Source organism: Haliotis asinina, chromosome 9, assembly GCF_037392515.1.
Source record: "Haliotis asinina isolate JCU_RB_2024 chromosome 9, JCU_Hal_asi_v2, whole genome shotgun sequence".
In the NCBI taxonomy this organism is placed as follows: domain Eukaryota; kingdom Metazoa; phylum Mollusca; class Gastropoda; order Lepetellida; family Haliotidae; genus Haliotis; species Haliotis asinina.
Genome location: NC_090288.1, coordinates 43,845,535 through 43,872,665, shown reverse-complemented (window position 1 = coordinate 43,872,665; position 27,131 = coordinate 43,845,535). Strand labels below are relative to the sequence as shown.

General features: G+C 39.0%; 1 protein-coding gene across 1 annotated transcript in view; it reads left to right on the top strand.

The window, feature by feature from the left end:
• LOC137297034 (aminoacylase-1A-like) overlaps window positions 1-23,149 on the top strand; it is a 30,687-nt gene extending 7,538 nt beyond the window's left edge. The window contains exons 3-16 of the mRNA XM_067828984.1: window positions 1,225-1,329; window positions 2,374-2,445; window positions 2,748-2,770; window positions 3,847-3,923; window positions 4,570-4,656; window positions 6,682-6,738; window positions 8,330-8,403; window positions 9,487-9,536; window positions 11,949-12,012; window positions 14,689-14,731; window positions 15,479-15,585; window positions 16,906-16,985; window positions 19,670-19,730; window positions 22,682-23,149. Coding sequence (XP_067685085.1) covers window positions 1,225-1,329; window positions 2,374-2,445; window positions 2,748-2,770; window positions 3,847-3,923; window positions 4,570-4,656; window positions 6,682-6,738; window positions 8,330-8,403; window positions 9,487-9,536; window positions 11,949-12,012; window positions 14,689-14,731; window positions 15,479-15,585; window positions 16,906-16,985; window positions 19,670-19,730; window positions 22,682-22,831 — 1,050 coding nt within the window. The 3' untranslated portion in view covers window positions 22,832-23,149. The remainder of the gene's footprint in view (window positions 1-1,224; window positions 1,330-2,373; window positions 2,446-2,747; window positions 2,771-3,846; window positions 3,924-4,569; window positions 4,657-6,681; window positions 6,739-8,329; window positions 8,404-9,486; window positions 9,537-11,948; window positions 12,013-14,688; window positions 14,732-15,478; window positions 15,586-16,905; window positions 16,986-19,669; window positions 19,731-22,681) is intronic.
• Window positions 23,150-27,131: the final 3,982 nt, after the last annotated feature.

The window sequence follows — 27,131 nt, the reverse complement described above, 5'->3', positions numbered from 1 at the left end:
ATCTGCATAGTGTCCACCAGCATATATGTGTCTCTATTTACTGGCTGCTATCATTTAGCTGGAACATTGCTGAGGGTCACTAAATGACAAACAAAGCAGGGCACTCCACCCAATGAACCAGCCTCTTCCTCTTCTTCTTCTGATTTATCATTAGCCTTGATCTTAGTTTATTTAATGCTTATTAAAGTGTTGCTTTGTGGGAAAAGGCATTCAACAAATTGACATGCTGGGTTCTCTGCAAATATTTCTGAAGGACGTTATTTGTAATTTGGCCATTGATTGTTGTAGAATTCACCATGGCTCTGAAGAATCATAGAGATCAGTAAGATTATTGATAACAGAAGTGAACTGGACAAACAAGTAGATCATGTCCAATAACCAGTACTTACCCTTAATTGTAACAAGTGAACAGACTCTAGTAACAAGTAGTCAGACAATCTAATATCAAGTAATCAGACAATATAGTAGCACGTAATTAGGTAATATAGACCCTTGATTGTTGCAAGTAATCTGACAATCTAATAACAAGTAAACAGACAATCTAGTAACAAGTAATCAGACAATCTAGCAGCAAGTAATAAGACAATCTAATATCAAGTAATCAGACAATATAGTAGCAAGTAATTAGGTAATTGAAACTCTTGATAGTAGTAAGTTATCAGACAATCTAGTAGCAAGTAATCAGACAATATAGTAGCAAGTAATTAGGTAATTGAAACTCTTGATGGTAGTAAGTTATCAGACAATCTAATATCAAGTAATCAGACAATATAGTAGCAAGTAATTAGGTAATTGAAACTCTTGATGGTAGTAAGTTCAGACAATCTAGTAACAAGTAATCAGGCAGTCTAGTAGCAAGTAATCAGAGAATTTATACCCTTGCTGGTAATATAGAACTTAGAAGATAGTGACTGACTAAACAGTCAAGATCCTTGATAGTGGTGTATAAAATGACAGTCTACACCTTAGAAGATAACAAGTAATCAAATAATCACCCAAGGTTGGAAGACAGTCGTCAGACTATGAATAACCTGGGTGGTAGCAAGCTATTAATATTTTGCTTCAGGTAAAATTGGATATTTACATGTTCTTGTTGGATGTAATGGATATCCTGCAGGTGATGTGACAATGAAAATGATACATGATAAACTATGGTGAGGCAGGAGGGATGTGTGAGTTGACTGATGTATGTTTGTCCTGTAACAATATTACTTCATTGTGCAGGTCCAGCCAGACAAGCCGTTTGTGGTGATGACATGGAGGGGGACAGACCCTAGTCTGAAGGCTCTGATGCTACATTCTCACGTTGATGTAGTGCCAGTCTTTCCTGTGAGTCAGGGGGAAATTATTCACACTGGGTATAGTGGGGAGTTCAAAATATCAAATTATGAAAATATCTTTGGAAAAATGGTTCAAACTTTATACATTATATACTGTTAAATGTCATCTTCAAAAGTTTGAAAACTGCTAAAGTTGTATTGATATCTTTGAGTGATTATGCAAGACAGTTGATGAAGGGGGGAGTAAAATGACACAAAGAGCCTTATCTCTGTTTATCAGGGTAATTTGTCTTTGGGAACAGACAAAAAGAAATGTAAACACTTTGTTATACAACATGGAATAATGGTGCAACATACACTGAGAAAAACAAATAAAAGAACTCAGAAAATTCAAGTTTTCCTCAAATATTGCCCAGCTTTAATTAGCAGTGTGGATGGAAATCTGAGAATAAATAAATGAATATTGCCATGAATTGGGTTATCGGTAAAAATTCCCAAAAAGGATTAAATGATTTCCATATCATGTGAATATATGTTCCAAATCTGATGGTTTGGTTAATGAGCTGTATTTCTCTGATAACAAGACCATACAAGAAGAGGCCTAATTATACATTATTGTATTTCATGCAGTGTTATCTGTTAATAACATGCTATGCTGAGATACTATACGTTGTTCACTGGTCACAAGGTGGACATGGGTTAATGGGCTAAGGGTTAAGGGCTAAGGGAACACAAACAAACATATAGATGGTACATTAACCCATGGACCACAAGGGACTAGTGAACAGAGTATTTACCTTACTGAACTCCTCAGTTTTAATATGAACTGTTTGAAGCAATTATACCATAATATAGATTACTGGAGTTAACCAAGAACCCAAACACTACTAACACCAAGTTCCAAATAATTCCCCCCAGTTCGTCATTTTTAGTGGGTAACATAGAAAATGCTACCCGCTTGTAAGCAGGGTACATTGGATGAAGCAATTTCAAGCAGTTCAAAGCAATGTTAAAACAATCTTACATAGTTTAACAGATGCAAAACTAAGAAAAGATTTTGATTAAATGTAATTAAACTTTCACTTACTTACAGGAGCACTGGAAGGTTGATCCGTTCAGCGCTGAAAAGACAGAAAATGGTGATATAATAGCAAGGGGGTCACAGGTATGTAATTCGACACGCACGAACACTTCCTTCATTGTTAATGATTCACCACAGAAGGAAGCAATATCATTTGAATCCTTGTTTGAAAATCATTGATCAGTCACAGATGGCACAAGGATGTTTAATGATTTCATGGGGAAACAGGACCTGTAAATAGATTTTTCAATGGTTCTATGTTGTTATTTAGTTTGTGATAATGACATGTTTATGTTTTTGTGTCACATTGACATTGAGTTGTTAACCAATAAATTCAAATATAATTCAGGGGGAAGACTTTGTACAATGTGTCTTTTTTGTTTCAGGATATGAAATGTGTTTCCATTCAGTAAGTATCACATGGATGGTTTTGTACCAACAATATTTATTTTCTCTGGAAGTTGTTTTCTTTCTTTCAAACAAGAAAATGGGAAAATTACAACCAAGACATTTGTTCATAAAATTGCGTGTTCAACACCCGGGTTTTGTGTGGTTTGATAAAAGTACCTGTGTCCCCAAACCTGACTTGAGTTCCTGACTCCAACAGTAGGTAGTATACCACACAGATGACATTTTGTTATCTGCCTTTCTCCCTCCCTTTCCACCCTACCCCCTTCCCCACCCTCCACCCCTCCCTCAAGCATGTAAAGCAGGGGATATAGCCAATGCCTCATCCATCCATCCATCCATCCATCCATCCATCCATCCATCTGTAAACCCACCCGTAATCATTTTGTTTCCAGAGCATAACTTATAAACTGCTCCATTTCTATCAACAAAACTTGGCAGATGTATCAAACAGATCCTGAAGTGGTACCTTTCGCTGCTTTCTTTCTTTGCTGATTTCCAAGGAAACAATTTTGACTTGGTGGATTTAAAAAAATTACGAGAAACTACAGTTCTCTCCCCTTACCTGGAAAATCGCATCCTTTACTTTGGACTCAGTACTCATCACATCTCTTTACAGCATAAAGAGTTTGTTTTTCAATCACAATAGTAAGTTATACAGTTGTTATTGACCATATCACATTATGGTGAATTTCAGAAACATATAATATATGTTTGATATAAAGTTAACTTTGAGTCAAGTCAGCATGCTGCAAATCCTTTTCTTCACACACACAACTTAAGTCTCTAAGCATTGTTTGTCAACATTTCATAATTTTTGTGTTTCTAAATAATTAGTTTATTTAAAGGAAAATTATCGGAATTGAACAAATGATTGACATGTACAGTAGTAGCTTACCAGTCATGTGACCTTATGTCATAGCACTGTCATCTGCATGACAACCTGTCACAAACGTTTGAAATTTACATCCTTAAGTGGGAGATTTTTATATATTGTCTTGCTTCAGGATTTATTAACTTCTTTGCATAAAACAATTTATGTAAGCAGCCTAACCACTATCATGTGTGTTGATGCAGGTACTTGGAGGCTATCCGACGTCTGAAGGCTGAGGGGAAACAGTGTCTAAGAGACATTCATCTCACATTCTCTTCAGGTCAGTAGTGTGGAAACAGTGTCGGAGAGACATTCATCTCTAAGTTTCTTGCTGTCAGTATTTGGGAAACAGTATATTTGTTGCTGACTAATTATGATGTATGAGACATAGTGTTTGACTGTAGAGTAAGTAAAGAAATGATGAACATGATTTAAAACATTACCTGTTTCTTCAGACTGTAAGGCCAGACAAAATTTATTTCTTGTTTTACGGATCAACCTGCCCTATTGTTTCAAGAATAAGAAAAAAAATGTAAATTGTTTTTCCCCACTCAAACAGTACAATCCAAATGTTTTCATTGGCTGGAAATGTAAACTCACAAAAAAATACATTTTAGGTTGGTTTTTTTTACCCATATTCTCTTCATAAATTGCCAAAAGTAAAATACTTTGAGTAGTTAGAAGGAATATTACTTTGACTAGAATTTTTTTTTTTTTTTTCCCGCCTGCCTTTAGGTTTTCAGAGGACAAAAATCCATAAAACAAGAAATAAAACTGGTCTGGCCTAATGAAACATTTACCTTAAATAACAAATCAGGTAGGCCCAATGGCATATATCTGTAACACTACAATTTAATTGCCTGAACTGTTTAAAATGGTAAATAGTTTTAATGGAATTGTCAAAGATCTTCCTGTTTTAATTTCAGATGAAGAAATAGGAAGTAAACCAATGTCTGCTTTTGTGAAACATGAAGAATTCAAAAAGCTGAATGTTGGTTATGCTTTGGATGAAGGTGAGCTTGAGGAAATTCTTCGGTGGGTCAGGATTTTACAATAGTTGAGATGACAGGACCATTTCTCGGGGTTAGTAGGGATGTAACGATGCATCAATCTGTCAGTGGCTTGCAATTGTTGATTCTTCAATAGGAATTAATCGATGATAGAAATGAAAAACTATCAGTGCATGAATAGTATGTGTGACTATAGATGGTTTAGTGATTGACTTTTGTTGATAAATTGGCAGCGCACATTTTTTTAAATTAAATATAGAGGTTGATTTATGGATTTATTTAATATTTTGGGTGCAGATTTACAGCTTCATTGAGTTTATGTTTTTGACTGTTTATGTGATCTGAGTTTCAAGTTTGTTGTCAGTTTTTGAAAGTAACTGAAATTACTCAAGCTTGCTTTTATTTCATATAAATGATACATTAGTACCTTCATCTGGGAAAGGAGATAACTCCAGTAGGGCAAAACTCTTTCAATAATATTGCAGTAGTGCATCGCAATAGACAATCGATATCTCAGTAGTATGTTGCGGTAGACTATTGCTATTGTTGTTTTCCCCACAATAGTCACCCCTAGTGATGACTTTCCAGGAAATACAAAGGTCCAATAAATAGATGGAAGTGTGTGTTTTTGTACTGTATTGTAAGATTTCATTGTTATGTTTGTGACAGGGACAAATTGTATTTCCAAGATTATTGTTCATGATTATTATTGTATGTCCACCAGCTTGGAATATGTATTTCGTCTGTGTCCATTCAGTCAGTTGTGCATTTTCAATGAACACTTCTACAAACAAAGCCAGTTCAATGTAAATTCTGAAATATCTAAGCCGGTAGTCATGCAGACCCTAAGGAAAACTCTTGAAGAAATTCCAGTTCAAACAAGATGCACTGTAATCACTTGACCAGTCATGTGACCTCTATCGACAGACGCCGCTAAAGTATCAGTCATGTTCAGTACATTCCTGTGACCAGACACCAAGTGTCAGATGAGAGTAAAACACCGAGTTTAACCAGTGATTCACTAATTGTTGATCTGTCCTCTAAGATCGATCATGTTTTGAGACACCAGAAAAATAAAAGATGATCAGTGTGGTCTCATAGTGGTGAAGTGAAACAACCTGACAAGGTTTGATTTCACCAAACGTGAAGATCTGTGTTAGAATTGATCTTCACTATCCCATTCTTGTCATAAGAGTCAACCAACCCCGACATCGCTGGCCCAACATTGGCAAACATCGCCAACTATGAATGCTATCTGGTCAGACTTGCTGACTTGGTTGACACATGTTATCATATCTCGATTGCATAGATCACAGTTGATGCAGTTGATTACTAAACTGTCTGGTCCAGACATGATTATTTACAAACCACCCCCATATAGCTGGAATATTGCTGAGTGCAGCGTTAAACAACAACGTAACAAAATCACGCTCAGCCACACTCTGCAATATTCTAGCTATACGGGAGGTCTGTATCAGACAATCCAGTTATCAACAGCATGAGCATCAGCCTACACAACTAGGATACAATGACATGCCCCAAGTCATCTACCCTGAGATCAAAGTTCATGTTGTTGATCACTGGATTGTCTGATTGACACTTGATTATATACAGACCACCGTCATATAGCTGGAATATTGCTGTGTGCGGCTTTAAATGGCATCCAACCAACCAACAGAGGAAAGGGTTACATGCCTTAGCAGAGGGAAAGGACCTACCTGCAATATCCCAGATGATGCAGAAGCCGTCAAGGCAATGAACAGTCATGAGTTGAGACACCCATCATATTTAAATGGGATATGTAAGTTCTTCCAGGTGCAGACCACTTGAGATGATCAGTTTGTGGGAGGACACTTAATTGGGATACACTCTAAACACTCCCATATGCGTACTTTCACTCAAGAATAGGTCAAACGATGAGGTCGTGTCTCAAGTGAGTTAATCACTTCCCATCCTTGTCTTAAGTTTGTAATAAGTCATCATCGTGTATTTACATGCAACATCTCAATGATACAAATATTTTTTCAGGGCTTGCCAATCCTGGCAGTGAATTCCGTGTGTTCTATGGCGAGCGTTCTATGTGGTGTAAGTGATGGGTCTGGGAATCAGTGAGATCATCAGAACAGTTTTATTGCTTGTTGTGCAGAGTTTTGAAGGGATGAGGTGAAGCTGCTGTAATCACATTCATTTGTATGGCATTGCCTTCTGTGAGGTAGCCTAGTGGTAAAGGGTTTGCTTGTCATGCCAAAGACCCGGGTTTGATTCTCTACATGGAAGCAATTTCTCATCTTATCTGAAGTGACATTGCTGAAATATTGCTAAAAGTGTTTCAGAGCTAAACTCACTCACTCACTGTCTTGAGTAATGTCTGTCTTACTAATTCTGGATGTTATCTCCAGAACACCTATTCACTTCTAGTTTTGTTTCAATGTGTGATTGCAGCTTCAGTGCTATAAGATTAAGTTATGATTGACAGATCACTAAGATCATTTTGTGTAAAGAGGATTAGAAAATGTGTTTAAAAAGACAAAAATATGTTGACATTTGGGAGAATTAACAGAAATGGAACCCGAAACTAACCCAAACATTACGTGTGCTATAGTGATTAAACATTCAGTATAGATTAGGAAATTATCCAAGTGCGTTTACATATGACTGGGTTCTAAATATACAGAGTTGTTATCCATTGGTGCTACTAATATAGTAGGTGGTTCATTATTCTTCCCAGTACTGACCAAATACCTTGTGTCAATACTGTTTCTATATCTCATGCAGCACTGGTATAGTCACAATCATGAAATTGACTCAATATTTATGTCCCACTAATTCAGTGATTTGTTTGTGCGAGGTTTGATGAGTTCAATCCTTTGATAAGCAGACCCTGGGGGCTGTTTGATGGTAAAGATAATTGATTGACAAACACTTGCCCGTCTAACACTGACAGTGATTGCAAGGGTTGCACTAGGTAGCAATCCTGTGCACTTATGGCCACATTCACTGGGGCACAATTGCAGAATTTTCAATACTTCAATATGTTTGATGGATGATTGCGTTGCCAAAGCGACAGTTTGTCTGACTGGTGCCAAGACAAATGCTGTAAAAGGTGATTTAGAAAATGAATTTGCAGAATGACTCTTTATGCTTTCAAGTTGTGACATTTTATGCTTGTTTCAAATCATATCACTGATATTTTACAAATGGAGTTCTCATGCTTATTCATATTTGTGAAATACATAGCCTAGTGTCTACAGATATGCTATATATACATATAATTAAATGGTAAATTCAAAACTAATGTCTTAGACCTTGATACACAGATATTTCCAGACTCATATTGTGTTCCATGAAAGGAAAAACCATATATAATTTTACACATTTTAAAGGTTTGAAGATCAAAGATTTACGATTGAGTCTGAAGTCATCATAAATGCTAAATTATTCCCCACATTCAGTGTTGATGGGGTGGTGGGGTAGCCAAGTGGTTAAAGTGTTTGCTTGTCATGCCAAAGACCTGTGTTCAATTCTTTACATTGGTACAATGTGTGAAGCGCATTTCTCTTGTCTCCGCCATCATGATGTTGCTGGAATATTGCAGAATATTTGGCGTGAAATAATTCTCACTTGCTTATTCAATGTGTGATTAAATCACTTGACCTTGACCTGTATCTGTCCTTAGGGGTCCAGGTGACCTGCAAGGGGGCCCCAGGTCACGGGTCAGGGTTCATACAAAACACTGCTGCTGCCAAAGTGGTAAGTATTTTTGTAGTAGCTAGTAAGTGACGTTTAGTTATCGGAATTTGTTGGACTTTCAAAATTGATGATAGGTTTATTACCAGCGAACAATCATCGAAAAAATTGGTTAGCATCATTTTGCAGATTTTCCTGTTAAGGTTGTTATTGCACATAAATATGCAGAAAAAAACTTGCATTTTTCCTGTTGTTTATTTAGAAACTGCGCAAATATCACATCCACTGTAAAATGATGCACCTTGCTCCTTAAGAGTAATGACTGACTTATCATGAACATAAACCTCCCAGAGTCCTCAGAAAATATGCAGTCATGACTTTTCAGTAAGTGAAGTGAGTTTTCTGAGAAATAAATACATTTCCAGGCCCTGACGACTTCTAAGATATGTTTCATTGTCAAGTATTTCAAACACTAAAATAGTAGTTCCTAAATCATTTTTTGTTGTGAAAGTGTTTGAGTATCTCAGTATTATAGTCCGGGGGCCTGAGTGTGTTAGATCTCTGATTTTCTGTGTTGATAAATTTGGTGTCTGTGAGAGTGTGGGTTTTAATCCCAGAAGGTTCTCAACCCCATACAATACTTGAAACAGTTCTTTACTGACAAAACATGAGTTATATTTGACCACTTTCTAACATATGCATGTAAGATTATGTAGATTTTAAATTTTGCTTCATAGAAATCACAGAAGATCTGTAGATATTGGCCAATGGATAAATGGGTTTGGCAGGATTCTCCTTGGTTTTCATTAAGAAAATTAAGAAATTTTGGAATGTGAGAGTCCGCAACCCACCCCCTACCCCTTCCTATAAGGACTGTGCGGTATTCCAGCGGTTTAGGCATTGTCTTGACAGCCCGGAGACCCAGGTTCGATTCCCTACATGAGTGCAGTGTGTGAAGGCCATTTCTGGTGTCCCCTGCTGTGATATTGCTGGAATATTGCTAAATATGGCTTTAATCCACACTCACTCACTCCCCTTCCAGTTGACATTGTAGGGTCAGTAATCAAAGTTATTTTAGCAATACTGCATCTAATGAACCCATCTCTATCAACAGTTGACTAATCAGTTACATTTTTCTATTTACAGCGTAAAGTTATGAACAGCTTTCTCCAGTTTCGTGACGATGAAGAAAACAGGTATATACACCACAAATAGATACATCCAGATATGATCGACCATTACAGATGACACATGTAAACACGCTGGCTGTAGTTGTAATGAGCACGAATATCGTGAAATCTGAAGCTCCCTATCCCTCCAGCGCATCAAGTCAGATCTTCTCATGTTGCATTTATGCCCTGCACCAAACAGATAATGGTTCGTGAAAAGTTGGCTTGATGAATGTTGAAGTGTTTATGTGTAGAGCTTTGTAAATGTGATTTATCACACAAGTTAATTCAACACCAAGATAAAGGCACCAATAAATCAACTGTCAGATTTTCAAACTTCTCAAATATGTGAAGTGTTAGACATTTCAATTATGTTTTAATTAACAAAAACTATTTAGTGTATCAATGTGCATAAACTGTTGAAGGATGTGACTCACATGGAGCATGAATAGTTGGTAGGGAAATGAATTTGGTGTACTAAATTAAGTTCAGAAACCAGTCAAAATATGTAGACATGGGCTTATGTTTGGACTCTGAAACTGTAATTTTGATAGAAACAAGCAGCTACATGTATACTGAATGTATCCATAATGAGAGGCTGTGGAGAATCAAGCGTTGCTTCGTTATTCAGGGTTTAGCATGGCTGTGAGTTGGTGGAATTCAAGGGGAGGCAGAAGGACACCACAATTGTACCCACTGGGGGAATCAAACCCAGGATTTTGGTTTGAAAGCTAGTTATATTTAACATTTGGCATAATACAAGCAATACCACAGGAGGTTCAACAAAAATGGGCTTCGCATGTGGTAATCCCATGTGTGGAAGCAAACCCAGGATTTCTAATGGATGATCACTATAACCTCTGGGCTACCACTGCATTATGGGCTTGGTGAAAGGGAGAATGGAATAGGGACGGTGGAAGAGTGTTGATATAGAGAAGGTCACATGCAACCAAAAAACAAACATACCTAGAACACAGTTTTCACTTGTTCATGATATGTACTATACATTGCTGATTGGGAAAAAAACAAATAAGCGTACAATCATGAATCAAGAGTACAGTATTCTGTACTTGGGTTTACTTTCCTCAAAACGAAGAACCTGGGAGACCGACCCCAGTCAGAGCAAGTGGGTGTGCACTCAAGTGTAACAAAGTCATTCATTGGCTGGTTCATTTGCCAATATTCTGAGGGCTCATTGCATGTATATAGATATGATCTTTTTGATAGGCATATTAGAAGTATGGTGAGTCATACGAAAGTAAGATTGTTTATGGATAAGAACTTCTTTTATTGTCTGCAATGTTTTGGTATGTATTATCATACCATTGTCACTCTAGCATGACAATGATATATGAACCCACAAGAAGTTGCTATCCACAATGAATGTATATAGAGATTTTGGGTTTGGTAAATACATGCTCCCTGCGTTCAGTCCAATCAGCAAATATTGAGATGGTCAAACTCGATCGTCAAAATACAAAGCAGAATTTGAAACTGACAATGTGAGTTCTAATGCTACACCTTTTTGAAAACTTGGTTTTGCAAATGCACAACCAACAATAGGACCAGTGTATTTTTATGATTGCAGACCCAGTATGTTTGTCATCACAAGTACCTCTTTTGTTCTCAAACTTTGACCACAGTGACACACATCACTGGTGGTGTTTTTATGAGTCGCCTTCTCGGTTGAAGAAGCATGAAGCTAATCACTGTGCATGCGCTCTGGGCGCTGTGCTGCACAGCTCTTAAAACCACTTCATTAGTGAATCATTTGAACTCCAATTTCGCAGGGTTCTTCTATTCATCGCGTTACTTTTCAACTTTATAAGTCTAATTTGCATTTTTGATAATTTGTTTCTGTAAGTCTATATCAAAAGCTATCAGAATCTGCAAAGTTGTATTTTGCATTGCATTACGCTGCTTTTAGCCATATTCCAGCAATATTGTGGAGAGAAATCAGAAATGGGTTTCACACATTGTACCGATGTGGGGAATGGAACCAGAGTGGCTTTAAGCAAAGTCTTATGTACTCCATCGACCCTGATTTAGACGACATGTTTATTTATCTGTAAGTGTTTGAAACAATATGTGATGTGAGGCAGGGAGTGAGTGAGTTTAGTTTTACACTGCACTCAGCTATATGGCAGTGGTCTGTAAGTAGTCGAGTCTGGACCAGACAATCCATTGATCAACAGCATGAGCATCAATCTGGGCAATCAGGAACCGATGACATGTGTCAGCCAGGCTCAACGAGCCTGACCACATGTTCCTGTTACTAGCCTCTTACGACAAGCATATGTTGCTGAAGGCCTATTCTAGCCGGACCCTCATGGGTTGATGTGAGGCAGGGTGTTCTGTACTAAAGCAGACAGTATTGATTTCAAATCATGTTATCATAATACACTGTACAATAGTCCTGTATATCTTTTTCCTTTGCAGATTAAAATCCAACCCCAACCTGAGTCCTGGGGATGTGACTACAGTTAATATGACAATACTGAAGGTAATCACTGGATATTGTGTCACCACCTGTTCATGTTGTAAAAAGACATCATTTGTATCGAAGCCAAATTTCCAAATGAATCATTTTAGTTTTATCAGAAAGTATCATGTATACTACTGGTGTTGTAATATAGGCTGTGTCACCATTTAACACCCAGAGTTATATGGAGTTTAATGGGGGTAATAAGCAATGTATGAAGCTAGGAAACTTGTGTTATAAATATTCAGCATTATGATATTTTACAGATTAAAATGAAAATGCAGCAGAGAGGGTTCAGGTGATCCTGGCACAGTCAGGCTGGTGAGGCTTATCATCAGCTAAGGGCCGTCGCCCCTTCTACACACAGCCCAGATAGTGAATGGGACTTCTCCCATGAAACACTGTCTAGTTGAACCCACTTTCCGGAGAATATGAAGGTTCCCCAACACTGCAGTCTTCTGTATTACACAGAGAGTCAGAAGGGCTGTGCTCCCAGTAGAGGACCCTGGTACTCTCCTGATCTGTGCCAAGAGATCAGGAGGTACCAAACCAATGGCACTGAGAACAATGACGACAGTGTACGTGGGATGCAAACGAGACATTTCTAAGGCAAGGTCTGCAGATTTAGCATGCTTTTTCTGAATCTTGCCAATCATGTTAGCTGTCAAAAGGGACAGAAAATTCAATGCAATAAATATTTATCATTAGTAGGATTATTTTTTCAATAGATGATTCCAAGGCACATGTTTCAATAATGTTTTTTCATTCTTCTATCGTGAAATAATTCATATGCATGCATATGTACTACTTTTAACTTAACCCTCCAAAACATAGCTGAATATCCGCAATATCTAACATGATGTCAAAAGGTTCTAGTTGGTGTGAATGTGCACGGATGAGTGTGAGGTCGGGTTTGTTTTCTTCTTCTTTCTTTTTTTCATTCATTTATTAAATACCAATCTGCAAATGTACTCCATTCGGGAATGGAAAAAAGAAATAATGATTCATATGAAAATTCATTGTTAATTATTTCCACCACAAGTGATATATTAGGCTTCAGATATAAGAAAAATATAAATATATATATTAGTTTCATCTTGATCAGTAATTGCTAAGAGAAAGACTCAGTTAAAAAGTAATAAAACTCATCTCACAGACATCCTATTGAAGAAGGCATAAGTTACAACTACACAGGTTCACAGATGTTCTAGATAAATCCTAGCCTAAGGGATTAAGGACTCAACTGTAAGACACACCTTTCAGACAAACGCTATGCCTACACTGTTGAATAATTTCTTTGATAAGGTAAACATGTTATCACCTATAAATCCCCATATGCAGACCAGCACACCAGGTAGAAAGGAAATTTCACTGGATCCCTCACAAGACCCATATCATAATACTGCAGTCAAGTCTTTTTAATCTGACCTCTGTTTATCTGACAACTGACTTTATCCGACACTTTTGTTGGTATCAAATTAAATAAACGTAATTTAGTCTCATTTATTTAGTCCAACATCCTCATTAATCCGACACTTTTCTGTGCAATGGATGGTGTCAGATTATTGAGACTGGATAATAGCTGAGCATTGTTGGTTATCTCATGGTTAAGATGATGTCAGAATTGTGCTGTTCATCCATCTGTTAAAACTACCTATCTGTTGTCTTCAATAGTCTGAGGCTAAACTTTGCAATGCCAGGGCATGACTTGATACTTCTGGACCAAACTGTGCATACATGAGATATCCTGACTAACCATGAACTTTATGGAAATTAGAGAGAAAGAATTTCTGAATCTGAAGAGAACAAATTCCTCTCGGTGATCATTTCCAGAACTTGTGAACCATTTTTACTTCCTGGTTTTGTGTTTCACAGCTGGTTTCATATTTGTAGATTTTTTTCTCTTTTTTAGCTGTGATTCCATGGAAATCCACCTGACAAATTGCAGTGCTGTCAATGATTCAAACATGACAGCCTGGAAAATGAACTTTTTAATTTCAGTCGTCTTTATCACCGTCTCAGAAACCTATGGAATATGTAAAAATGAAACTTGTTACGATTTTTCCATTGAAGATGACACCTCAGTCAGTTCAAGAGGTTGGATTGCAATTTTCAATATGGCCACCAAGGCAGCCATATTGAAAATGCTGTGTATGATCTTTACTTGACAAGTGTTGTTTTAATGCATGATTTTATGTATATTCTCCCGAAATATTTGTTATTAACTTTATACACTTGTCCCATGTATCTGCAGAATAATTGACAGTTTCGTCACTTTGTCTTCAAGTGATAATGTCACATATTTAGTTGACAATATATATATGTTGAGGTGGTGTGATAGCCTTTTGGTCAAAACATTGACTTGTCATACTGAAGACCCAGGTTTGATTCCCACATTGGCACAATGTGTGATGTCCATTTGTAGTGTCCCCCACTGTGATATTGCTGGAATATTGCTGAAAGCAACATAAAACCCTAAGCTCACTTACTCAGCATAAATGCTTAAAATATTTTAATATAAATATTGATAGTTTTGAAAAGTAGCCATGTTTATGAATAGTTCAAACTTTTGAAATATCCTGGTGATCTCAATGCTATGTAAGTAGAAACTTTAAAATTTTCTCAGCACAGAGAATCCTTTATTGAACAGGTCTATGCATTGTTACTCTTTTCAGCTGGTGTTTTTTTTCTTTGCAGGGAGGAATCCAGTTTAATGTTGTGCCAACAGAATTTGGTTTATGTAAGAAACAGTATTATCCTTTTTCAGTACAACAAAGTTATACAACATCACTCCCCCACCCGGTATGACACGTGACCAGCATACGTCCTGAGCATCTTGTCATAAGAAGCTATAGTCACTAGTGTTTAGACTCGCTGACTTTTTGACACATGTCATCATATCCCAACTGCGTAAATCTTTGCTTGTGTCGATCACTGGATTGTCTGGTCCAACTTAATTATTTACATACTGCTGCCATAAAGCTGGAATATTGCTGAGTGCCGTGTTAAACAAAAACTGAAGCAGAGCATGAACCTCACGCCATTAATCCATCGCATTACCCAGTGTTTTGGGACTGAGAATTTCAGTGGCTGTATAGTGTACTCTATATCTCCAGAGTCTGTGTTTTGGTAAACCCACGCTAATCCAAACTGCATTCCCATAGTCGTTGCAATTGCAAATTATCTATGGAGAAGTATGTAGCAATCGCAAATTGTCTATGGAGAAGTATGTAGCAATCGCAAATTATCTATGGAGAAGTATGTAGCAATCGCAAATTATCTATGGAGAAGTATGTAGCAATCGGAAATTGTCTATGGAGAAGTATGTAGCAATCGCAAATTGTCTATGGAGAAGTATGTAGCAATCGCAAATTGTCTATGGAGAAGTATGTAGCAATCGCAAATTATCTATGGCGAAGTATGTAGCAATCGCAAATGGTCTATGGCGAAGTACGTAGCCTTTCCAAACATGCTATTTTCTCCACAGCATTCGACATACGTATTCCTCCAGCTGTGGATGTGGTCAAGTTTGAGAATCAGATAAAGACGTGGTGTGATGAGGCAGGGGAAGACGTCACGTACAAGTTTGTTGTTGTAAGTTCAGTTCTTTCTATTTGGGTATGGCTGATGTGTTTTTTCTATCATGAACATCAGGGCAGCTAGTTTTACACTTTGCATTCATTATCTAAAACAACTTGAAGGAATGGATCTTATAATTTCAAACACAACCATAGCATAAGTACATGGGTGCATGCGTGATTCAGTATGTCCGTCTGTATGTCGGTCATTCCGTTTGTCTGTCTCTTCATCCATCTGCCCGTCATTCCATCTGTCAGTCAGTCACATAACATGTTAAATGAGAACATCACCATGTCAATGATAACTGCTTGTAGAAAATTTATTCCTTTTCAGTTACATACTTTTTCAATTTTAGAACATTCTAATTAAGTCAAAGATACAGCTATGCCTTGGAAGTAAGTGTCCAGAAAACTTTCATCAATACCAATGAGACAGCATTTATATGAATGTGTGCTGATTCTTAAAGTGTTGTTTTGAATCCTAGACCCCAGATGGGATTCAGCCATGAAAAGTACCAGAATCTGTACAGAGAAACTACGATCCCAAATGTGACATTTGTAACTTCCTTTTAAGGCCCTCATGTTCCCAAGCACTCCTATGAGTGTACACACCTGTGTTGGAGAGCAGTTATTGACATTCAATAATGATTAACTTTGTTGAAACTGAACTAACACGGATGTATCTCACTGCATATTTCATTGTCACAACAGGCCGTACAATTATAGATGCAGATTTTGATGAAGAGAATACTGCAGTCTGTGTCAGCAGTCCTCTCGAACCTCAAGGGGAAATGAGGTAGTCTAGTGGTTAAGGAGTTCACTCCTAATGCTAAAGATCAGGGTTTGATTCCCCACATATGTGAAGACCATTTCTGGGGTCCCCTGCTGGGATATTGCCGGAAAATTGCTAAAAGTGTAAAAAATAATAAACTCAATCTCTCTATGACCTCAAACCATTAATCTTATTTATGACTGACAACAGCATCATTCTACGCTAGGCCCTGTGTCAGATCCTCACAACAGTGCATCATATGTTTTGTGTACTGAGTCAGGGGTAGGCTGCTGACCGTGTCCTCTAACACAATGTAATTTTATGTGAAGAGTTGTGTCCCATAGATGTGCTAGGATCCTACAATCATGGGCTTGAATCACTGGTTTGTTTTGATTATGATTCATGTCCACACCACATATTTCTTTATAAGAGTTTAACTCCAAGATTGATGTCACTGTTATGGACAGTCACTGCTCCAAGGCGTTATTTTAGATTGTCATATCTCCCATTCCCCTGTATATCAGCCAACCATGTACTTATTAGAAGTGTCTCCCTTTATTACAGAAAGACACAAGTTCCGCGACAGTACCCATCACAAAGGACGATCCCTGGTGGAACGCTTTCAGCTCCACTCTGGAGACACTGTAAGTTGGTACAGAAATTGTTCACTGGCCCCTCTAGGACCATGGGATGAGGTACCCTTGATGTTTGTTTATGGTCCCTGAGCCTGAAGGGCAAGGTACCCTTGATGTTTATTTATGATCCCTGAGCCTGAAGGGTGAGGTACCCTTGATGTTTGTTTATGTTCCCTGAGCCTGGAGGGCAAGGTACCCTTGATGTTTATTTATGTTCCCTGAGCCTGAAGGGTGAGGTACCCTTGATGTTTGTTTATGTTCCCTGAGCCTGAAGGGTGAGGTACCCTTGATGTTTCTTCATGTTCCCTGAGCCTGAAGGGTGATGGACCCTTGATGTTTGTTTATGTTCCCTGAGCCTGAAGGGTGAGGTACCCTTGATGTTTCTTTATGTTCCCTGAGCCTGAAGGGTGAGGTACCCTTGATGTTTCTTTATGTTCCCTGAGCCTGAAGGGTGAGGTACCCTTGATGTTTCTTTATGTTCCCTGAGCCTGAAGGGTGAGGTACCCTTGATGTTTCTTTATGTTCCCTGAGCCTGAAGGGTGAGGTACCCTTGATGTTTCTTTATGTTCCCTGAGCCTGAAGGGTGAGGTACCCTTGATGTTTGTTTATGTTCCCTGAGCCTGAAGGGCGAAGTACCCTTGATGTTTGTTTATGTTCCCTGAGCCTGAAGGGTGAGGTACCCTTGATGTTTCTTCATGTTCCCTGAGCCTGAAGGGTGAGGTACCCTTGATGTTTCTTTATGTTCCCTGAGCCTGAAGGGTGAGGTACTCTTGATGTTTCTTTATGTTCCCTGAGTCTGAAGGGCGAGGGGAACATAAACAAACATCAAGGGTACCTCAACTCATGGTCCCTGAGGGACCAGTGAACAACATATTTATCTTACCGAACACCTCAATGTTAATTTCGAACTGTTTGAAGCATTAGTATGGGATCATACACTTCAGCCAACCTGTGTGCATCACACAATTCAAATCTTGCATCTTGCTGTTTTTTCCCATAGGTATTGTCTTAGTAAGGTCGCCGCAATGTTATGCCCCTTTTTAATATTCACAGGGACTACATTTCAATGTTTTGTCAAAATATATTTATTGGAATGCAAGACAAATATTTTCGTAGTCATCGCTAGATATGGAGGCCAACACAAGAAAAACAGATTTAGAGTTATCTCTCTTCCATCGATTTGCATTCATAAAACATCCGTAATTTGTGTGCATCATGCGTAATTCAATGTTATTTGACAAACTCACGTGTACACGGGGTGCACTGAAAATAAAAGAAGAGCGCTCAGCCAATCAGACAGCAACATTTATGTGTGAGGTAAGATAACTGAATATGTCACTTACATGTCATGACAACAGTTTATATCAGAATCCAATAATATTGAAACCTTATCATGTTGGAAGTCAGTGCCATATAAATAGATTATAATATAATATATAATGTAGCTGTTGCCTTCCATCTGATTTGTACACTTCTCGTGACAACTGACTTCAAACAGTCTGAATCAAACACTTCTCATGACAACTGACTTCAAACAGTCTGAATCAAACACTTGATGACAACTGATGTCAAACAATCTGAATCAAGCACTTCATGGCAACAGAATTCAAACAGTCTGAATCAAACACTTTTCATCACAACTGACTTCAAACAGTCTGAATCAAACACTTCTCATGACAACAGTCTTCAAGCAGTCTGACAACTGTTTAACAATTGTAACTCAACAATCATGATATCTGCCTTACATCTAACTGAAACACTCAATATGACAACTACCTTACATCTGAATCAAACACTTTTCTTGATGATTAATAAAATGCCCCTTTCATGACAAAAGTTCTCCATCTCACAATGACGTAAAGCCTTGCATCTGATAAAAAACTTCTCATTAAAAAGTCACCAATCTTAATCAACAGACAAAAGCATAAACCCTAAATCAGCCACTCAAACAACAAAGCCTCAGGCCTCCATCAAATATTTCTCGAAACAAAACTCTTCAGGAATTTAAAAAGAAATAAAAATTCTGAATCCAGCATTGCATAATTTTATGGTATTTATCAATATTTGACCGTGTTTTGTCAAGTCAGGTTGTACCAGCTGCCAATGAAATCAGTCTGTAATCAGTTTCAGTTCAAGAGCTATATACAAGGATCAATAGCTATTGTTGAGCCACTCTGTTGAAGTATTTGCCCATGACGTAACACCCTGACATGTCGCCCGGACTAACATGGAGCTGTGTTTCCCTCTTTAATTACTAGATTGGATCCCTGACAATATATTGACAAATTCCACACAACAGTTCTCCGATCGGCAATGATTTATTAATACTTCATGCCAGAACAATGCAGCTACAAAGTGCAGTCCATTTGTTTGAGCAATCAATCCGAGTTATTCTCGTAAGGGTTCCCATTCAGTGCAATGTATTAAATGATAATAATTGCTGCTTGAAGTGACGGATGTCCCAACCAATGCAAGGGCGTTTACTTCAAGAACTTTGTTCAGCATGTCAGAACTGAACATGCTCAGTGATACTCAGGGTCAAAAGTAAAGCAAAGTTTCTAAGGCCTCAGTCCTGCTCTACATTGAAAAACATGTAACACTTGTAATCTCAAGACCGGCAATGTGTTGAGTATGAATCATCATCATCATCATCATCATCATCATCATCATCATCATCATGTTTATTATTACAGGGGAGTGGAGTACAAGACCGAGATCTTCCCAGCAGGTACAGACAGCCGATTTACAAGAGAGGTGAGCCCATGCTATGCTGCTGCCATATTGGGTGGAGGGGCGGGGCAGGTGTGAGGATAGGGTGTTTTATGAAGTACAAACAGTAATAGATGCCACAAGCACTTATGTGTGGTCATCATAATCCATGTTATCACATATCATTGTTATAACAACTATGTCACAATATGAAGGCATCCCATTGTGGTGGTAACAATCATTTCACTAAATGAAGTGAGTGAGGTAGTCAATATGGTTTTCAGCTGCTTGCAGCAAATTTCCACAAGCATCATGGCAGGGAGTACCAGAATTGGGCTTGACACATTATACTCATGTTGGGAATTGAAGCTGGACCTTCAGTGTGACAAGTGAACACTTTGACCATTAGACTACCCCATTGACCTACTATATCAAGTCATCTCATTGTATAACATATATTTCATTATATAAATGCATCCCATTTTTATGATCAAACTAAAAGTGCTTTATGGTTCAACTTCTTTATTATACAAGGTCACAACATTTCGAGACAGATTCTAGTGTCTTCTTCAGATGAAGTTTGGGTAAAACTAAAGGGTTGTAGTATATATACACATAACAGTGGACCGATATCAATGGGTAACAAGATATACAGGTTTCTATTAACTGATGTACAGGCTTCGATTGATTGATGTACAGGCTTCAACTTATGTACAGCCTTCAACTGATTGGTGTGCAGGCTTGTGTTGATTAGGTTAATGAGTTACAGGTAAAGATGTTTGGATAAAGATTAGTCACTGAGGATAAGGTGGTTCCATGTATTGGGTAAGTAAACACCTCCGTCGCTGTTGATTGTGGGCTTGTTCCGCTTGATCGCAATGGCTTCTAGGAGCTTCCGTTTTTTCAAGTCATTGGCATTCCTAACTAATGTCCTGGTGTTGTCCCAAACAATCTTGTGATTGGGGTTGTGCATGATGTGTTCACATACAGCAGACCTCTGATCCAAATTTTGAACTGATGTTTTGTGTTCTTTTAGCCTGATAGCCAGTGGTCAACCAGTTTCACCAATATATGTCTCTTTACAACTGCATTGGATCTGGTAGATGCATCCTGCTGGATTGTTGCATTTAGGTGTTGTGGGCCCGCGTCCATTAGCTGATAGTAGTGTTTTCAGGTTGGTGTCGCTACGGAAGGTGACGTTTATTCCTGTTGTTTACTTGATGAGACGGCTGATGCGATGACTTATCTGGCCATGGTATGGTATGTTAATTCTGATGGGGGAAGGTGCTGGTTTAGTTGACTTGGGGGTTTCTTTCAGGGTCTTGGTGATGGTGTTGCTGACTAGATGGGGTGGGTACTCGTTGAGGTCTTGGAAGGTTGATTTCAGGTGTTTTAATTCACTGTGGAGGCTGTCAGGACTGCAGACCACTTTTGCTCTTCGTGCCAGGGTAGCTACTATGCCTTTCTTGATCTGGGGATGATGGTTGGACTGGTGATGAATATACTGATCCGTATGTGTTGGTTTACGGTAAACGCTGGTGGCTATGGATTGTTGGCGTCGGTGGAGAAGAATGTCCAGGAGGGGAAGCTGTTGGTGTGTCTCTTCTTCCATTGTAAACTGAATTCTTGGGTGTTGGGAATTCTAGTGTTGCAGCAGGGTCTCTGGATCTTGGTTGTCGTCCAGGAGGGCTAGGACATCATCTACTTTGCGGAACCAATGCTTTGGGGTGAATGGTGCAGTTTTCAGGGCAGTTTCTTCCAAGGCAATCATGTATATTTCTGTCAGTAGTGGTGATAGAGGGGATCCCATTGGCAATCCATGGATCTGTTTGTAGAGTTGGCCATTCCAGTTGAAATATGAAGTCTCGAAGCATTTACTTACGAGATCGACGATGCTTTGGGCTGTGAGTTTGGTGTCTAGGTCTGGTAGAGATGTTTCCAGTCTAGTAGATAGGTTGAAACGTTGTGACCTTGTATAATAAAGAAGTTGAACAGTAAAGCACTTTTAGTTTGATTCCTCCAACTTCTAAATGCCTTTGAAACAACTCATTTTTATGATAATAATCCTTTCTCTTTATGAAGGCATGCCATTCTTATAACAATTATTTCACTATATCTAGACATCCCATTGTTGTGATGATACAAGAAGACATCCCACTGTTTTGAAAACAATCATTACACTTCATGAAGACATCCCATTGTTTTGAAAACAATCATTACACTTCATTAAGACATCCCATTGTTTTGAAAACAATCATTACACTTCATGAAGACATCCCATTGTTTTGAAAACAATCATTTCACTACATGAAGACATCCCATTGTTTTGAAAACAATCATTACACTACATGAAGACATCCTGTTGTTTGAAAACAATCATTACACTTCATGAAGACATCCCATTGTTTTGAAAACAATCATTACACTACATGAAAACATCGAATTGTTTTGAAAACAATCATTACACTACATGAAAACATCCCATTGTTTTTAAAACAATCATTACACTTCATTAAGACACCCCATTGTTTTGAAAACAACAATTACACTACATGAAGACATCCTGTTGTTTTGAAAACAATCATTACACTTCATGAAGACATCCCATTGTTTTGAAAACAATCATTACACTACATGAAAACATCCCATTGTTTTGAAAACAATCATTACACTACATGAAGACATCCCATTGTTTTGAAAACAATCATTACACTTCATGAAGACATCCTATTGTTTTGAAAACAATCATTACACTACATGAAGACATCCCATTCTCACAACAGTCCTTTTACTACATGTAGGTCTCCCATTGTTAGGATGCAGTCATCTTACTTTATGAAGGCATCCCATTGTTGTGATAATAATCAGTTCATTTGATGAATTCATCCCATTCTTATTGTAATAGTCATTTTGCTTTATGAAGTCATCCCTTTGTTACATGACTATGGCTGGGGTCACCCTTTAAATAACTTTGACATCATGTATCCTGTTTACAGTGTGGCATTCCAGCCCTAGGGTTCTCACCGATGAACCACACCCCCATCCTACTGCACGACCACAATGAGTACCTCAACGAGAAGGTCTTCCTGCGTGGCATTGATATCTACTATGAGATCATTCCCGCACTTGCCAATGTCGTAGCCTAAAAGGGGTACTCTCTGCAGGATTGTGACCACGCGATGCTGTCTGACCATTCCATCATCACCAGTAGCATGTATTTTTGACAAGGAAGAGATACAAGTCATTATGTGGTACATCTTATGTGAACAATATACTTAAATAGTATGAAATAGTCAGGTAATAATCAGACATATTTAGGTAACTATTCGTTTTGTTCATAGTCACTTTGAGTGGAAGAGGTGGAAGGAAAACAATTATACTTGTTGTGATTGAATAACAAGATTATTGTTTGGCTGCTAGCTATTCAGATAAGACTGTCAAATTATTTGATATAGGCTCATGTATAGTTAGGTTTCAGCTGGTTAAAATTTATTTCTTATGAAGAAATTATGTTAAATTAAGTGGTACTTTCTCTCTTTTTTGATTTGAAAATGTTTGTGTTTGGTGACTTGATTCTTGATGTCTGAAGAAAATATTGTTATATACTGAGGGAAACAAATACAGGAACACCTTGTCATGGCAATATTCCATAATCTAATTTTTAAACTTATCCTATCTCATGATTTGCACTTCTCCCTCTTGCTTCGATGCTGAGTACCGGACCCGTGTCCCACAGACTGCTCTCCTTATAGGACAGGTCCCTAGTCCCATGCTAAAAACACAGCACGCTCCCGTCTACCCATGTGACTACCTCAGAGCGATCATTCTTCTTCTTGTCACACAACTGAGTAGACATGCTAGTTCTTGTGTAGAGTCTGAGTTGATTTTGTATTATTGGGAAATCAGATCGTCCAAACAAAAAGGGTAAGTTTTGCGCTCAGTGTAAAAGTGTTTTTTCGACTTGGGACCCACACACATCGTGTGTTGATTGTGTGTGTCAATGTTCCTGTGGGAAACATTGTGAGAAGTGCACAGGGACCTCGCTTGGATCACTGTACCCTCACAGCTCGTCATTTGAAATCCCTGCCCTCAGAGGCAGAGGATTTTTTAGACGCCTTTTCAGATTCTTACCTGTCGGAATATGTACGAAAGTTATTTGGGACACTTTCTTCACCTGGTTCAGCGTCTCAAGCCAGTTCGAGGGTAGTTGTGATTGATAAACCTCTAGTGTTGACAGAGTCCCCTGATTTGCGATCTACACTCATGGTTTCTAGAGCCTCTGGTGTGTCTCAAACTGTGAACACAGTCGCTTTGGTTCGCCGATCTGCATCGCCTGCATTAACCAACAAGTCCATTTCTCCAAGTCATACTAGACGATCTTGTTTGATTCATTGATCTACCTCGTCCGAACGTTCGAGTTCTGCTAGTTGTTTGAGATCACCTCACGGGTTTGTCTCAAATCTATCTCGTAGATTGATTGAGCGGTCATGTTCACCTCGACAGAATGGTGTTACTCATCAATCAGTGTCTACTCATCGTAACAAATCACATGTTGATTCGCATGGTGGGTTTGGTACTCCCTCTCATCTGGTTTCATGTCACCGAATTGTTTCACCAGACCGAATCAGTTCACCACACCAATTCAATTCACCAGGCCATATCAACACACTTTGTAGAGAGATACGTAAACAGCTAGGTTCACATTTTTGTGATGGCTGATGTCACCGTACTCTTTCAGTTTCACCTAGTCATTCCAAGGTGGTTTCTCGTACTACGTCTTCTGGGAGAATCGATTCACAGGATTGAATCAGTTTATCTAACTGAACCATTTCGCCCTATAACTTTGGTTCAACTGCTCATCCTGATTCATGCCACTTAACTGATCGATCAGGTCTAAGTGGTGCACATCTTTGTTCTGGGAGTGCTACCCGGACTGGATCACTTTGGCATTCAGATTCAAGGTCATCAAATTGGGGTGGTATGTCAGATTCTTCTAATCGACCTAGATGTTCAGATTGAATTAGGTCATCCCATCCTGCTGTCTCCCTGAACCTATGGTTTGTGTGGTTTCACAACCTTGCTCCCCACCCAGGCACCAGTATAGTTCAAGGGACCATCGTTCTCCATCACGTCACATTGATTCTTCAGGTCATATGAGTGGGACAACAATTTTACCTGAATCATGGAACCCTAATCCTCTCAAGGACCAGATTTGAAAACTATGCTGCATGCTATTATATACAGCGTCATGGAATCAATGTCAATCTTCATCTACATCAAATGCGGCTCCCATTGTATCGACTGGTACGCAGTCTTCCTCTGGTGTGTCTCATCAGCCTTCATATATTTGATATTTCTACCCCGAAGGGTAGTTTCGATTTGGTAGAACCTTCGCATGTACTTGCCTAGAAAAGCTTCAACTGCCAGTGAGCAAATCTGTGGATGGCCTTAATGTTTCCTATGCGCTGAAGAACAGAGACCTATCAACCAGTACCTTGCCACCACGACTGTGCATTCTTCAGTTACAAAGTTCCTTTGAAACACATCAAGGATGGCTTGTCTTCACTCATGTTTATGCCATCTCTTGCTCACGGCTACGGGTTTTCTGTGCTGGCTTTGTTTCCTTCAGCTGATGAGGATATTTCTATCCTGTGTGGCAAGTGTGCTGCTTCACCTTTGTTTGTGGAAGACAGGGAATTGGCACATATGGATATGACTATTCGTTATGCTCTCCCCTTTATCAATTGTGCTCTTTAGGCAGTGGAAACAGTCGCTGTTGCTGTTGACCATGACTGACGAAGATGCTTACATTAGAGGATGCATGGCATTGGTATTAGACCAGTTTCAGGTCATTCTAGATCAACTATCTCTTTTTTTTTGGTACGCACTTGCAGTGCGTAGGAGAAGTCCCCTCAACATTTCATCTTGGGATGAACGCTTCAAAGGTGAATTGTTTTGGGCAGCCTTGGTCCTCAGACAGGCTTTTTGGTGGCAGTACTGGAGAGGTTTCAACCAAGGTGCATCAGGACACTCATTTCCCGGTTTCTGTTGAATTACTAAAAATGCAGAAATCTCAGCTGCAGAGTTCTTTGAAACAACGCAGAACGCTGCGCTTTTCTCCAACCAACCCGGATTAGAAGTATTGTTTTGTGACAAACCATTCACCCAATCACGGAACAGAAGTAGGAAACCCAATGGTAGCGCCACCCGTCAGACCCCAAGTCCAGAGGCCAGAAGTGACTCCTCCAAGCAGTGACTCACCGAGATCGCTGTCCAACTTGGTCCTACCCCCGCTGATCGTCCCGATCTTCGACTCACCAGTGGGTAGGAGGTTAGGAAAGTTTGAACCCAAATGAGACATTCTCAGAGATCCGTACATTTTGGCCAGTCTCACTCACAGATATGAGAGGCCTCTTATCATGAATCTCCCTGTAACAGTCACTCCTCTCCTACGTACTTATCCTCTGGATCAAATCTTGGTTCCTTCAGGCCACTATGGAGACACTTCTGGACAAGCAGGCTGTACAACAGCTTGACCCTGTCCATGTTACTCCGGGGTTCTACTCCCCATCTTTCTGGTGCAGAAAAAAAATTCAAACAAACTTTGTTTGATATTCAAGTTGAAACAGTTCAGTGCCCGGTTTCTGTCACCGCTTCCCCACTTTCAAATGGTTTCAATCAATCTTCTATGCACCATATTGAAGAAAGGGAATATCTGATTTCTCATGAACTGCAAGACGCGTGCGTATCTTCATATACCAATTCATCCAGACCATCATTACCAGTGGATGGTACTACCGTTTGGAATATATATTCCCCCATGGCTTTTTACTGGGATAATCAAGTCGATAACAAGCTATCTGCATTGTCAGGTAATCACTTTTGAGAGCTACATCAACAACTGCGTTCAAGCTCATTAGGAGCCAGTTGTCCTTCATCTCCACAGGCAGTTCACCATCAAGTTGCTAAGGCAATTAGGGTGGCTCCTGAACTAGGGGAAGTCGGAGTTAATACCGACTCAGAGATTACAATTCATAGGGCCGGTGTTCGACACACAACAGGGCATGTTGTTTGTACCTCAGGACAGATGGGACAAAATTTATCACATTCTACCTCTGGCATTGGATTCACCCAGAACCTTTCACCAGTGGCAAGAGTTACTAGGGTTGTTGACGTCGACTCAAGCACTGATTTACAAGGGCCAACTACAACTTCGTCCCCTTCATATGTTTCTGTGCCCATACATCCGAAACGACAACCGCAAGGAGTTGATTCGTCTTCCAGTGCAACTACGACCAGTTCTTCGGTTGTGGCTTGAGGATCAGAATGTCTGCGCCAGAGTCTGTATGCTACCCTTCACACCGACTCTTCACCTGTTTGTTGACACATCCCTCGAGGGTTGGGGCGCCAACTTTCTTCATCATCAAGTGGCCGGGCAGTGGTTGT